At 33.8% G+C, this 13,005-nt stretch overlaps 1 protein-coding gene across 1 annotated transcript in view; it reads right to left on the bottom strand.

Moving 5' to 3' along the window:
* Positions 1–13,005, bottom strand: part of LOC145315565 (uncharacterized) — a 50,923-nt gene that overhangs the window by 35,954 nt on the left and 1,964 nt on the right. Inside the window, exons 3-4 of the mRNA XM_080155547.1 lie at positions 12,702–12,766; positions 5,635–5,721 (exon numbers count right to left, since the gene is read on the bottom strand). Coding sequence (XP_080011673.1) covers positions 5,635–5,721; positions 12,702–12,766 — 152 coding nt within the window. The remainder of the gene's footprint in view (positions 1–5,634; positions 5,722–12,701; positions 12,767–13,005) is intronic.

Below are 13,005 nucleotides of genomic sequence, written 5' to 3'. Positions count from 1 at the left end.
GTAATATTTTTTCCTGCTAAATTAACAAAATTTACCCAACATTCTCCTTTCTCATTTACATTATAAATACCCTCCATAAGCATTAAGCCGTTATGGCTTGTCATTTTAGAATTATTTGGGGATATATACAGCTTCCTATTTTTCTGATGAATAGGAATTGTTATCATTGTTGTATTCCCCCCCGGCAAGAATGTTGTTTTCTTTGCTAATTTTACGCATGTTTTATTTTGTTTTAATGTCCCAGTACCCCCCTTGTTACTCCAATTTATTCCCGGGATAAGGGAGTTTTGTTCCGTATGAACATTACTTGTAGGAATTAGGGGTATGTTTTTACTTTCTTCAACTATATTAATTGTTGAATTTTCTATGGGGATTTGCTCGCCATTGGGGAGCTCAAAGGAGAACTTATCTAATAATAAATTAATTCGATTAACTTTGAGAAATTCATATCCTAGATTTATAATTTTAGACGTCGTTTCAGGGATGTAAAACGTTTCTTCGAATATTTTATCTGACCCATCAAAGCTGAATTTTAAACTTACATGTCCTATGATATTTACTGGTTTTAAATCTACAGACAGAGCGCTAAGATTGGCGGGGGTGAATGTGATTTTATTATCATCTAAAATTTCTCTTGAAATAAGGGACCTAAAGTTATTTCCTGTATCCACTAAAGCGGTTTGCAGGAATTCCCCCCCCACGGGATTAAGAACTTTTAGTTTTGCACAGATAGGCATTATAAAATAAATTATATTTTTAGTCGAAGCCTAAGATGCATATTTTCCAAGATCCCCACATCAGCGGTTAGGCGATGGTAATCCTCACACAGAGACTTCCTGTGTTCCAGGTATAGTTGTCTGTCGAAATTTTTTAAATAATAAAATGTTTTAACAATATGGTTAATTGTTAAAATAATTTTGTATAGCTTTCTGGGTTTCATTAAGTTTTATAAAGCGCTTTTCAGCTCCAGAAATGTCTCAATAAGCATGAGAATGTTAATAGTTCTAAAGAAACTACTTAATTTTTATACGGGTCCTTATTTATATACTTGGATATAGGATAGAATCCTATCGGAATATAACTGAACTAAAAAGTTTTAAAGGATTGAAGGGCTACAAAGTAGCTTAAAAATAAGTGTTCAGCTTGCAACTAACAAGACATTAAAAACAGACTGACTTATTTTTTGACTTACATCTGTATTTATACAAAATATAGTGTCATTAGTCAGTATCTGATTCACGATACAAATAATTTAAAGTTAGCGCTAAATTATAGCTCAAAAATTATTAGATATGGTTAATATAATAAAGAGGGTCAATGATGACTGGTTTATTATTCTGATATTGTTAGTATTTATACTTAATTTTTCCACCTATGGGGTAGAACAAGCTTATATAATTACTAGAGTATAATTAATGCTGAAATCAGCTTAAAAAAATAGGATGTGGTTTGTAGTAACTGCTTTAGTAGTAACTGGCCTCGATTAATAATGTGCATTCACTTTTATATAGACTTTTTATTCCACTGGTAATCCTAGCGGAAGCTAATAGAACTAACTTTATTTCATTCTGCTAGTAATCCTAGCGGAAAATAATTTAATCAAAATGTTTTAACACATCTCAAGTGATTAAAGATTTTAATTTTTAAATGCTGCTTGATTGCAGCTCAAAAATGAGTAAATGATAACAACAAAGAACTGAAGGACAACTGAATTAGATTTGAAAATTTGCTTGTATTTATACAGATTTTCCATAGACCCCCCCCCTACTTAACTTTATCATTTACTTATACGGACCGCGGTAGCATTCTAGGCGACATCTTTCGGATACATAATAAATTAAATATAGTTCAAAATAGTACAAAATGCAATAATATGTATCCATATGGATAAGTTAATATACATAATTGCTGAGATATTTCAGCTACAAAAATCAGAGGCTAAGAGTGAGCAACTCTCAGATAAAATTGATATTGAGGGTTCAACTCAAAAATCATTGTTTATATACAGATAATTCGCTTAAGTTCCCCTAGCGGTTAAAACTGAACTAGAATGTTTTAGATTCTACTATATATACATTCAAAATATACGATATTTACATATTAGATAAGTCATGCGATATTAAAAATAAATACTACTAAATAGAAAATAGGTATTCACTTATTAGCTTCTTGATAAAGACTATTAGATTTAAAAAAAATGGAAATATTAAGTGCATGTGAAATGCTCCTCAGGTTACTTCCCTATTTCCCCCAATTTCCTGTATCAGCTACATTTGGATAGGGAAAGGTGGGGGAGGAGTTTATTTTGTGTTGCTTAGTCAGACTTAATAACAATAATTTGTTTTATTTTTTCGCGCCAAAGCATTACTTGGCAAGGGATATTTGATATTAAGGAATTTGCAAGCTTAGCTTGGCATGGGATATTTTGTTTATCTTTCATATCAAAATATGAAATTCATTCAGCAAATTTTTATTTTCTGGGATAGGGACAATTAATATCGCATAAATCCATTTTTATATTTAGAGGACGTGATTTTTAACAATCGCTTGAACATATTTATCTATTTCAGATTCTTCGCTGGCTTCCTGATCCATTTGGTTGATAGTTTTACGCGCATACTGCTCAGGTATTTTATTACTATTACTTGGAGCTTTTCTGGGCGTGAATTTACTTCGTGTTTTACCAAAGCGGGACTCAGGATTTGGGGGCTCCCCAGCTTTCTTTTTGTTGCAATTTTGCACTACATGGCCAGGGATATTACAATGCCAGCATTTAATATTTTTACTCCTCGCATTAAAGGCTCCTATAACGCCCTCGATTTGATCCCAAGCAATAGGATCATCCTCATGGTCTACCCAAGAAGGAACCTCGTCAGGTTCTTCGGTTAAGTTTTCCTTATACATTGCCGTGTTAGTGGGGATATTATCTTCGATAATACTTATTATGGGTTGTTTTTTCGTTTCCGCAGAATTTTTAGGTAGGAACATTTCCATGGCTTGAGAATAGCAAGCAGAAAGGTTTTCCTTGCTAATATGGCCAGACCCATCCCAGTTAACGTATCTCTGTCCGAGATTAATAAGTTTATTTAAGTAAGCGTTGTAATCGTCCAAAAATTGCATGCTCTCAACATAATTGGCCATGTCTATGGCAAGGTTGGTATACAGCAGATTTTTGCTAACGTTAAGATAGAATTCTTTCCACTTCTTTTTAGGTATGAGACCAGGATTCATGAGTTTGAACACCCTAAGTTTGTTTTCAAAATAGGTGTCAAGGGGTTGATTAGTCTCCTGTTTTAGGTTGTAGAAGTACTGAGAGGCTACTTCTGGATCCGAGAAAGGAGTGACCAGCCTCCTAATCATCAGGTAATAACTTAAAGCAGATAAGGCCTGATTTCTTTCAGGCGTAATTAAGTCTCCTAATCGTTCGCCTCTAGAGTCATAAATTCGCTGGTATAAAATATCCTTAAAAAGGATTGGGTCACAGATTCTATATGTCTTTGCAACCCTCCACATATTAGAAAAGAAGTTATCAAAGTCAGCCCTACCGTCCCACCTAGGGGCATCCCTCGCAAAGTCGGAATCCCATTTTTGTCCCTTAATAAAGCATTCTTTAATAAAGTCATCGTCGGCGGCGCTAGTTGTTGCCGTTGCGGCTGCGCCTGTGTTTGGCGTATTTCTTGTAGAGGGTCTATTTGCTACACTGGGTGCAGACCTTGTAGTTTTACGGAGGGGTTCTAACGACTTAATCCTATCAGGGATAAAGGGAATCCTTTCTAGCAAGGTTTTTTCATATTCGGTTAGAGAGGTTTCTCTTACATTCATCCAATTATCATTATCCGCCGGACCTATAAAGCCTACAATTGAATAGGCCATACAACCTGGGGCTGTCATCCTATCCTTGGCGACCCATTCAACCACGTTTATCTTTTGCTGGACCGATATACGGTCATAAAAAGTGGCATTAATTGAATCATCACCTATGGTGTTAAAATGAGTCATGTTAAGACTTTCGTTTAGCGTTTTTTCCGCAAACAATGGGCCAAGATTTCCGTCCGCTGGGAGTTTTGATACTCTGCGTTTTAGATCTAAAATGTCGGTATCGGCTAATAATCTGCGATGTGATTCTGTGTCTTTAAACCCTGCCCATTTTGTTTCTAATTCGAGCTGCATAATCTCGGATTCTTGTTTTATTAAATCTCTATAATGTGCCGAATATTCGTTTAACTTATCATTTAACGCTTCCGATATGAGATCTTTGATTTTTTCAGGGGAAAGCGGGTCAGCCTGCTGCTGCTGCTGCTGCTGCTGGGTACCTTGGACGGCCGGAGCCGGCGGAGGCGGCGGTTTTTGTTTATCATCATTTTTCTTATCGGTCATGGTGCTGGAGTGTAGTGTTCGTTAACACTGATTTGTCTACCACGAAACTTTTTAAGAACTTGGGAATATCCCTTTCTTCCTGTTTTAAGGAGAAAATATGGAAATGTGTGAAATTAAATACTAGTGTGAAAATAAAAGGCGGGTTCCTTTTTATCTTTATTTGGCAGTTTGCCACGAAATAATTATTATGAATATTCTGTAACAAATTGTTACTGTAAACCGTTTCCGTGAATAAACTTAGTTATCAGGAAAATATTAATTTCACTTTGCAATCGAAGCTACTTTACAATTTAATTTTGTCTGTACGCTAATTATCCAAACCTTCCCCCCTCAAAAAATGAGTGGTAGACAAGACTGCGCCAAAATGACGTATGAGGGGATGTACAGACAGACTGCGAATACGAGTATAGAGTAGCTCCGATACAATTTAATAATCAATAATCTAACAAAGTATTTCTAAAAAATACACATTTATTAAACATATAAAACTGGTTAGAAATAGGCAGATTAATGGGATTATTATTATAGGATATATTTATTATGATATATATATTAAAGGCTCAGACGTCCTGTTTCTTAGTTAGGTAAGAAACGACGTACTTAAACACGTGGGAAATATAGATACCGCCAGCCTAGACTTATAGGCTTGTATCTAACCAAGTGCAGACGGGAGGAAGCGTATTCACTCTTTGGCCTGCAACAATCAACTAGCCCTCAACACAGCAGGATGGAGTATGGTGGCGGTTACAAGTGGAGGTCTGACTCAGCCAGAGAGTATAAGAATGTGAACAGGGATAAGGATACATAAACTTGGGTGTTGATTACCACATAATTTTCTCTAAAAATACACATGAACCACCAGAAAAAAAATTTACGTCTTTATCTGTAACAGGAGCCGAGATAGAGGGGGGGGGCTCTTAAAGCCCCCCCCCCCCCCCAATCTATTAAGGTGGGAATTGGGGCCCGATCTGTAAGGGTTAATCAAAGTGACCCTGTGGGCTTCTTCAGAACTCAATTATAAAGAAACAAATAAAAAAAACTGACCAACCGCTCTTGTTTTCAATTTACTTCAAAATAAGGCGAGGGGTTATGTGTATGCGCCGTAAATCAATTAGACATAATGTGAAAGTACAATGAAATTGGGAATCTTAATAAAAATTCCATACATCTTTCTTCACGGCGCTCTTAAACGTAGCAGACATACGGACATATGAATCTTTTTGAGAAGTTTCGCTACAAAAATTGACATCTACATACTTTTTGCAGTTTTTCTTCAAACTCCATTCTCTGTTTTTCCATCTCCAGCTCGAGGTCGTCGTTTTTTGTGTTCAGAGAATATATCACCTAAAACAATATATATATAAATGAAATTTTTAGCATGACCGACAAACTGACGGACTAATTAAGTTGTATACAGGATGCTCATGGTGCTAAGTAGTCTATCCACACACAAAAAATGCAGGAATAGGAGCTGAGAAGACAGACAGACAGACTGACGGACACTTTGAATTAAAGAGTAGCTTCCATTCCATTCTAGAATATATCACCTAAAACAATAAATATAAATGAATTATATAGCATGACCGACATACTGACAGACATATTATACAGGATGCTATTTGGTAAGGGTTATCTTGGTAAATAAAATCGGCCGTCTATTCTTGAATAGGAGCCGAGAAAATAAGTTGCCTTTAAAAAGTAGCTGACAGACAGACAGGCGGACTGTCGGACAATTTAAATTATAGAGTTACTTTGCTACTAAATATATGCACAAATTACATTCTATAATTGTTATCAACAAAGTAGAGCAATGTCTGTTTGACGGTCCCTTAAGATTTCGTTACCCGCTGAACCGATAAGGTTGTGTTTTTTTTAGGGATTATACATACTGGTCGAACACTGTAATAGTGTCTGACTGATTATGACGTAACAAAAAAAAATTAGCCAATGAGAGGCCGTTATTGACCAATGGTAAAATTTATAGTGGCCTCTCATTGGCTAATTTTTTTTGTTACGTCATAATCAGTCAGACACTATTACTGTGTTCCTACTGGTCTTGAAATGGTTTTAAGCTATTTTCCTTGTTATAATTATATTTCTATTAAGAAAAAATTTTAATTTAATGCTAGAACATAGTGAAAAGTATAACCCAAATTTCAAAGGGTTGTAAAAAGTTTTCAACCTTATTTGTGACCTAAACTTATTTAAATATAGAAATTAAAATTCTGTTCGCTGTTACTTTGGGCGGTAAGAAAATCAAATAAATGTCGGTTACAGAAAATAAATAGGTTTGACCCCCAGACAGACAAAGCTTTTTATGGAGAGGCTACGCTTTAATTCACTTTGTATGTTTGTCTATAGACTATTTGATATTGTCTGTAAGTACGTTATTTATTTTTACTTTTTAAAAGCAAAGCTTTATACAAATATGGTTGGTCAAACCGTTCGTCGGTAAGTCCGTCTGCCAATAATTTATGAATGTTAAAATATGCATTTCAATTTCAAACTCTGGATGATAAAGCTTGAAAATGTTAGGTAAAGTTTAAAAACCATAAAAAGTCTTTTTATTTTTAAATATTTTGTGATATTTTCAGTGTTACATCTAACGTATAACGATAAAATAATTATTCATATTACGATTAGGCGTAATATCAAAAGCAAAGTATATCTATAATCAAGGCTAGGATTAAAATTAGTATAGAAACCAGGGTTCGGCAGCCGCGCCTCGGCCGCGCATACGCCTCAGTTTTAAACCTGCTGGTGAGCAGAAAAAGAAGTTTCAGAAAGAAGGATTGTCTGCTCAAGAGCAGTTTTATACATCCAGCTATATTTTAAAGTGATAAAATGACGATTTTACTGACGCTTACACGCGGATGCCGATCCCTGATAGAAGCTTGGGATGGCTATATAATATAAATATATAACTCGGCAGCCGCGCATCATCCGCCTGTAAGCCCGCAGGAAAACCAACCTTTCACAATTTTAAAAATCAGCAAGTCTACTTTTAAACTTTTAAAGGCACCTAAACGGGTCTATCTGTATAAGTTATTTTGTAGTAAATATAATGAATGTTATCATCCTTGTTATTTTGTTTTGTGTTAACTTAAAGACAAAATATTATCCTTTACTACTTTACTAATGGCTCCGCCCCTTAAAAAAATTCATAGATTCATAGTCTTCAAAAGGGGGCAAGGGGTTTAAAAGGGGTGTTAACACCTTTCCAAACAAGAAAACATCTCATTTTCCCTCTGCTTAAACTGTTAAACAAGGATGACAACATCCATAAAAGCGAAGCACAAAAAATAAAATCATAGATGGTAATACGTACAAGTAGATTTAAAGTGTATTTATTAATTGATTTATTGGAGAAAATAAACACGAAACCCTGTTTTATTTTGTATTATGATGACGGTCAAAGTAAATTATATAAAAGATGCTCATAACAATGGGAAAAATTATTTTGATAATGATATCCCAAAAAAGTTTTAAAATTGGACCAAAAACGCCAAATATATGGGGAAATATGTAAAACATATAAAAATAGCAAAAACCTGCTAAAAGGCAGTCTGACCGCCATGCTTGTTTTCTTAAAACGACAGGAAATTTAATTTTTAAATCCTCAGATTTGGACTATATACATCAAAGATATGGAAAAATCTAAAAATAGCCAAAAACCTGCAAAAAGGAAGTCTGACTGTCATGGTTGTTTTCTTTAAACAACAGGAAATTTAATTTTGATATGTATAACTGAAAAAATTTTGGAAATTTTACCATAAACACCAAAGATATGGAGAAAAATGTAAAAAATAAAAAAACAGCCAAAAACCTGCTGAAAGGCAGTCTGACCGTCATGGTTGTTTTCTTGAAACAACAGGAAATTTAATTTTGATATGTATAACTGAAAAATTTTTGGAAATTGTACCATAAACACCAAAAGATATGGGGAAAAATGTGAAAAATACAAAAATAGCCTAAAACCTGCTGAAAGGCAGTCTGACTGTCATAGTTGTTTTCTTTAAAGAACAAGAAAGTTAATTTTGATATCTATAACTAAAAAAATTTTGGAAATTGGACCATAAACACCAAAGATATGGAGAAAAATGTGAACAATACAAAAATAGCCTAAAACCTGCTTAAAGGCAGTCTGGCCGTCATCGTTGTTTTCTGTAAACGACTGGAAATTTAATTTAGATATCTATAGCTGAAAAAATTTTGAAAATCGCACCATAAACACTGAAGATATGGAGAAAAATGTGAAAAATACAAAAATAGCCTAAAACCTGCTAAAAAGCGGTCCTACCGTCATCGATGTTTTATACTTAATTGTGCTCCTTAATGATGGGAATGATGTCAAAAAATTTTAGCATTCTATCTTTTATAGGAGCTGAGTAAATCCCATTTCCCCTATAGCGTTACGGACTGACTGACTGACGGACGGACTGACTGACGGACGGACAAAGTGAATTATAGAGTAGCTTCGCTACTAAAAATACATTAGATTAGACCCTTAAACCTTTGAAACCAGGAATAAGGTATAACCAACAAGCGAAATAAATCTAAAATAATATTTGGGGGGCAAATGGAGAGGTCGTCAATTTTACGATATGTTGCCCCCCAACGACAGCTGAAAAACACGTATAGGTTTCGTGATTTTTTCCGAATTAATTTCGTTATTGGTATAAGCTGCTTTAAAACCCTCCTTTCTATTTCTTACAAGGTGTAATTCTCGAATGTGCACAAATAGCAAGTCCTTTTTTAAAAGCGAAGCTTTTCTATAATTAGGTTCGGTCCATCCGTCCGTACGTCCGTCCATCACAAACGGATAGCTTAATTTAGTTTCGTTAAATAGCTTTGTTAATTTAGGCATGTAAGAATTGTCCTATCGATTTCAAACTTTGTATGGTGATTCTTGTAGTAGTTAGGTGCGATTTAGAAAGCGTAGCAACTCTATAAGCATAACAAGAATGTCCGTACGTCCATCTTAAGCATGTTGATTTTTTTTACTTTTTTAACAACATATTTTTATGTGATCAAATCATCCGATTGATCTGATTTTTGGTATGTTGATTCCTGGGACAACAAAGTATAATGTTATAAGCAAAGCAACTCTATAATCAAGTTGTAAAAATGTCCATAAACTATTAAACATTATCCTGTATCAAGCAGTTTTTCAACAAACTTACTTACAATTTTGCTCCGATTCTTATACATTTATATTCTGATTATTCAGTTCTGACACTATATAAGTGTTAATGTCCGTTTGTCCTACCGTTTCAGTGCTTCGCTTTTATGGATGTTGTCATCCTTGTTATCTAGAGAGAAGGAAGGCATGTAATTTTTCCATTCAGCCGATTAATTTAGATTGAAATTACCACAAAATTAAATATTTTGTTGCGGTAAAATTGGAGTATAATTTTGTTTTTTTTATAACTGAAGGGGAGTGGGTAAGAATGTGGGGGGGGGTACAAAGGAAGAGGGTTGCGGGGAAATTTTCACTTCAAGTTGATATAAAGGACGAAATATACAGGCAGTGAGTTGGAAGAAATATTTCACTTGGAATTGTTTGCCAGAATCCTGGTCCCTTGTTCCTGGTCATATTTACGTTCAATGTGCATATTGTGAATCATATGTTTATAAATGAAGGCTTTTTAGGTAACGTTCTGATTGAATCATTTATTTTAAAGATGATTAATTTGAGTAAGAAACTTTTTTAGAATTTCATAATCATATAATCTCTATTCTTTTTTTGAGCCCGTGCCTTCGGCACCTCGGGGCTGAAAAAACTTGTTTTAATCTTATAATTGTACGTTTGTATATCCGCGGAAAGCTGTTTATAATACGATGCGAGAACTAACTATTACCCCTTTATTATCTCTATCCTTTGCATGTGCAATTAATCCTATGGGGCTATACTGAACGCCTATTAATTCGACCCCCAAACTGCTTCATAAATCCTTTATTTTCCAAAAAATATGAAAGGACAATTAATGGAGCCAAAAAACAACTTTTTGAAGGAATTCTCAAAATAAAACTTTAACTAATGAGTAAAGATAGATTTTGTTATGCAGATTTTTTTTAATGAAAACAAACTTTAATTGCAATATTAAGTATCTATCTTTTTTTGTTTTAGTTTTTGAAATTACTTTTAATTAGAGCATTTACAAGAGAGAATTATCTATCTCTAATGCATAATTTCTCTTAAAGTTATCTTTAACATTGCCTTGAACTTCAGAACAAGATGCTGATTGATCAAAGAAACAACTCTAATATGATAATGAATATAGGATTTACGTAAATATATTGAGAGGGGGGAAATTTATGTTGATATAGCTTGCCAATATGGACCTTATTTATTGGTCAGTTCGTTCATAACTTAAGAAGGGAGGGGATGAGATAAAGTTGGTTATTTTAGCTAGCTGCGAGCATCACTTCATCAGAATACATGAAAATCTGGTGCAGCAACCAAATAAGTTTTCTTTCTGTAATACTTTTTGCAAAAATTATGACTAACTGACAGACTAACGTATATAATTATATAGTGGCTTCGCTAATATACACAGATATTTAGATAAATATTATGCATTTTTAAAGATATGTACAAATATATTTTACAAGGACTGACGTACATATTGACAAACATTTATTGTAGAGAAATTTCCCTACTGATATATAAATTTAAGTCAGGGATCTAAAGAGTTATGGCAAAGGCCGATAAATTGATGTAAATTCCCAAATGATGATACAAATAAATTACCCCTTCTGTAAGATTAAAATTGGTGATTGAAGGCAAAAGCCAACGATATTATAGAACTTTTTTATAAACAGACCATTGTCCCCTGCCTCCCTGATTTGAAAGTGCACTTTGAAATAAATAGTAAAATGTCAAAGTGAATATAAATACAAAAAATACTTAGCAAAAAGAAAGACACATGGCAAACTTTTTTAAAAAAATATAATGAACAAGGATAACAACATCCATAAGTAGCGAAGCTCAAAATTTATTGATAGACATCAGGAAAAAATAATCTTTTGAGTCTGTTAAAAAGACACAAATGAAATAAATCACGAAACCTTCTAAATATGTATAATATCTTTTGAAGCATTAAGCTAAGAAGAAAAACGTTAAATCTAGGAATCGATCTAGCTCCCCAACCAATTGCAAGTCTTTAATAAACTTGGTGAAAATATGTATAATGTTGACTTAATTAATCCCTAAAAATTCCAGCTGTTTATCTTAAACAGGAGTCGAAAAAATCATGAAAACTTGAAAAACTAGGAATCGATCTAGCACCCCCACCAATTATCATATCTTAAAAAAAAGCTCTATAAAAATGTGTAGAATGTTGAATTAATTAATCCCTAAAAATTCCAGCCGTTTATCTTGAACAGAAGTTGAGATATTAATGAAAACATGAAAAACTAGGAATCGATTTAGCACCCCAATCAATATACAAATCTTAATGAAACTTAAAATTATGTAGAATGCAAATTTACTTAATCCCTAAAAATTTCAGTTGTCTGTATTGAAAAGGAGTCGAGAAAATTATAAAAACAAAAAAATCTAGGAATCGATCTAGCACCCCAATTAACATACAGATGGACAAAACATAGATTAGATTAGATGCGCATATGTCATGGTAATCTTAACTAAAAATTTCAGCTGTCTATCTTTAATAGGAGCCGAGAAAATCACTTTTCCCCCACTTTGTCTCAGACAGACGGACAGACGGACGGACGGACATTTTGAATTATACAGTAGCTTCGCTACTAAAAATGAGCAGAATTCACTATTTTGTATTTTACTAATATGCCAAACGAGTGACAATTTTAGTATTGGTCAATCGAATTACTTGCTTGACAAAGAAATATCGTGTAATTAACAGGGAGGGAGGGGACATTGGGCTGTTTATTACACTAGTCCTTAAAGTTTTATAATAATGTTTTCTTATTCGTTGGTTTACAATTTTGGGGACTTTAACTGAATTTTGATTGGTTAGCTCATTAAGTTGAGTGTCAAAACTAATGTAATCTACAGAAGGGGTAATTAGTGAATCATCATTAAAGATGTTTATCAATTTATCGGCTATTGTCTTTTTTGACTAAAATGACTTTTATACAAAGGCTATGCAATCATACCTTGGTGAGCTGTGCAATTTTCTTGCTAAGCTTGTATAGCATATCATCTGAGAGAACCACTGAACCTTTATGGTTGTACCATTAATAGAATTACCTTAGTGAGCTGTGCTATTTTCTTGCTAAGCTTGTATAGCATATCATCTGAGAGAACCACTGAACCTTTATGGTTGTACCATTAATAGAATTACCTTAGTGAGCTGTGCTATTTTCTTGCTAAGCTTGTATAGCATATCATCTGAGAGAACCACTGAACCTTTATGGTTGTACCATTAATAGAATTACCTTAGTAAGCTGTGCTATTTTCTTACTAAGCTTGTATAGCATATCATCTGAGAGAACCACTGAACCTTTATGGTTGTACCATTAATAGAATTACCTTAGTGAGCTGTGCTATTTTCTTACTAAGCTTGTATAGCATATCATCTGAGAGAACCACTGAACCTTTATGGTTGTACCATTAATAGAATTACCTTAGTAAGCTGTGCTATTTTC

Source organism: Acartia tonsa, chromosome 4, assembly GCF_053477335.1.
Source record: "Acartia tonsa isolate MP-2025a chromosome 4, ASM5347733v1, whole genome shotgun sequence".
Lineage (NCBI taxonomy): Eukaryota > Metazoa > Arthropoda > Copepoda > Calanoida > Acartiidae > Acartia > Acartia tonsa.
Note: the sequence above shows the minus strand (reverse complement) of the source record. Positions and strands in the feature narration are given on the sequence as shown.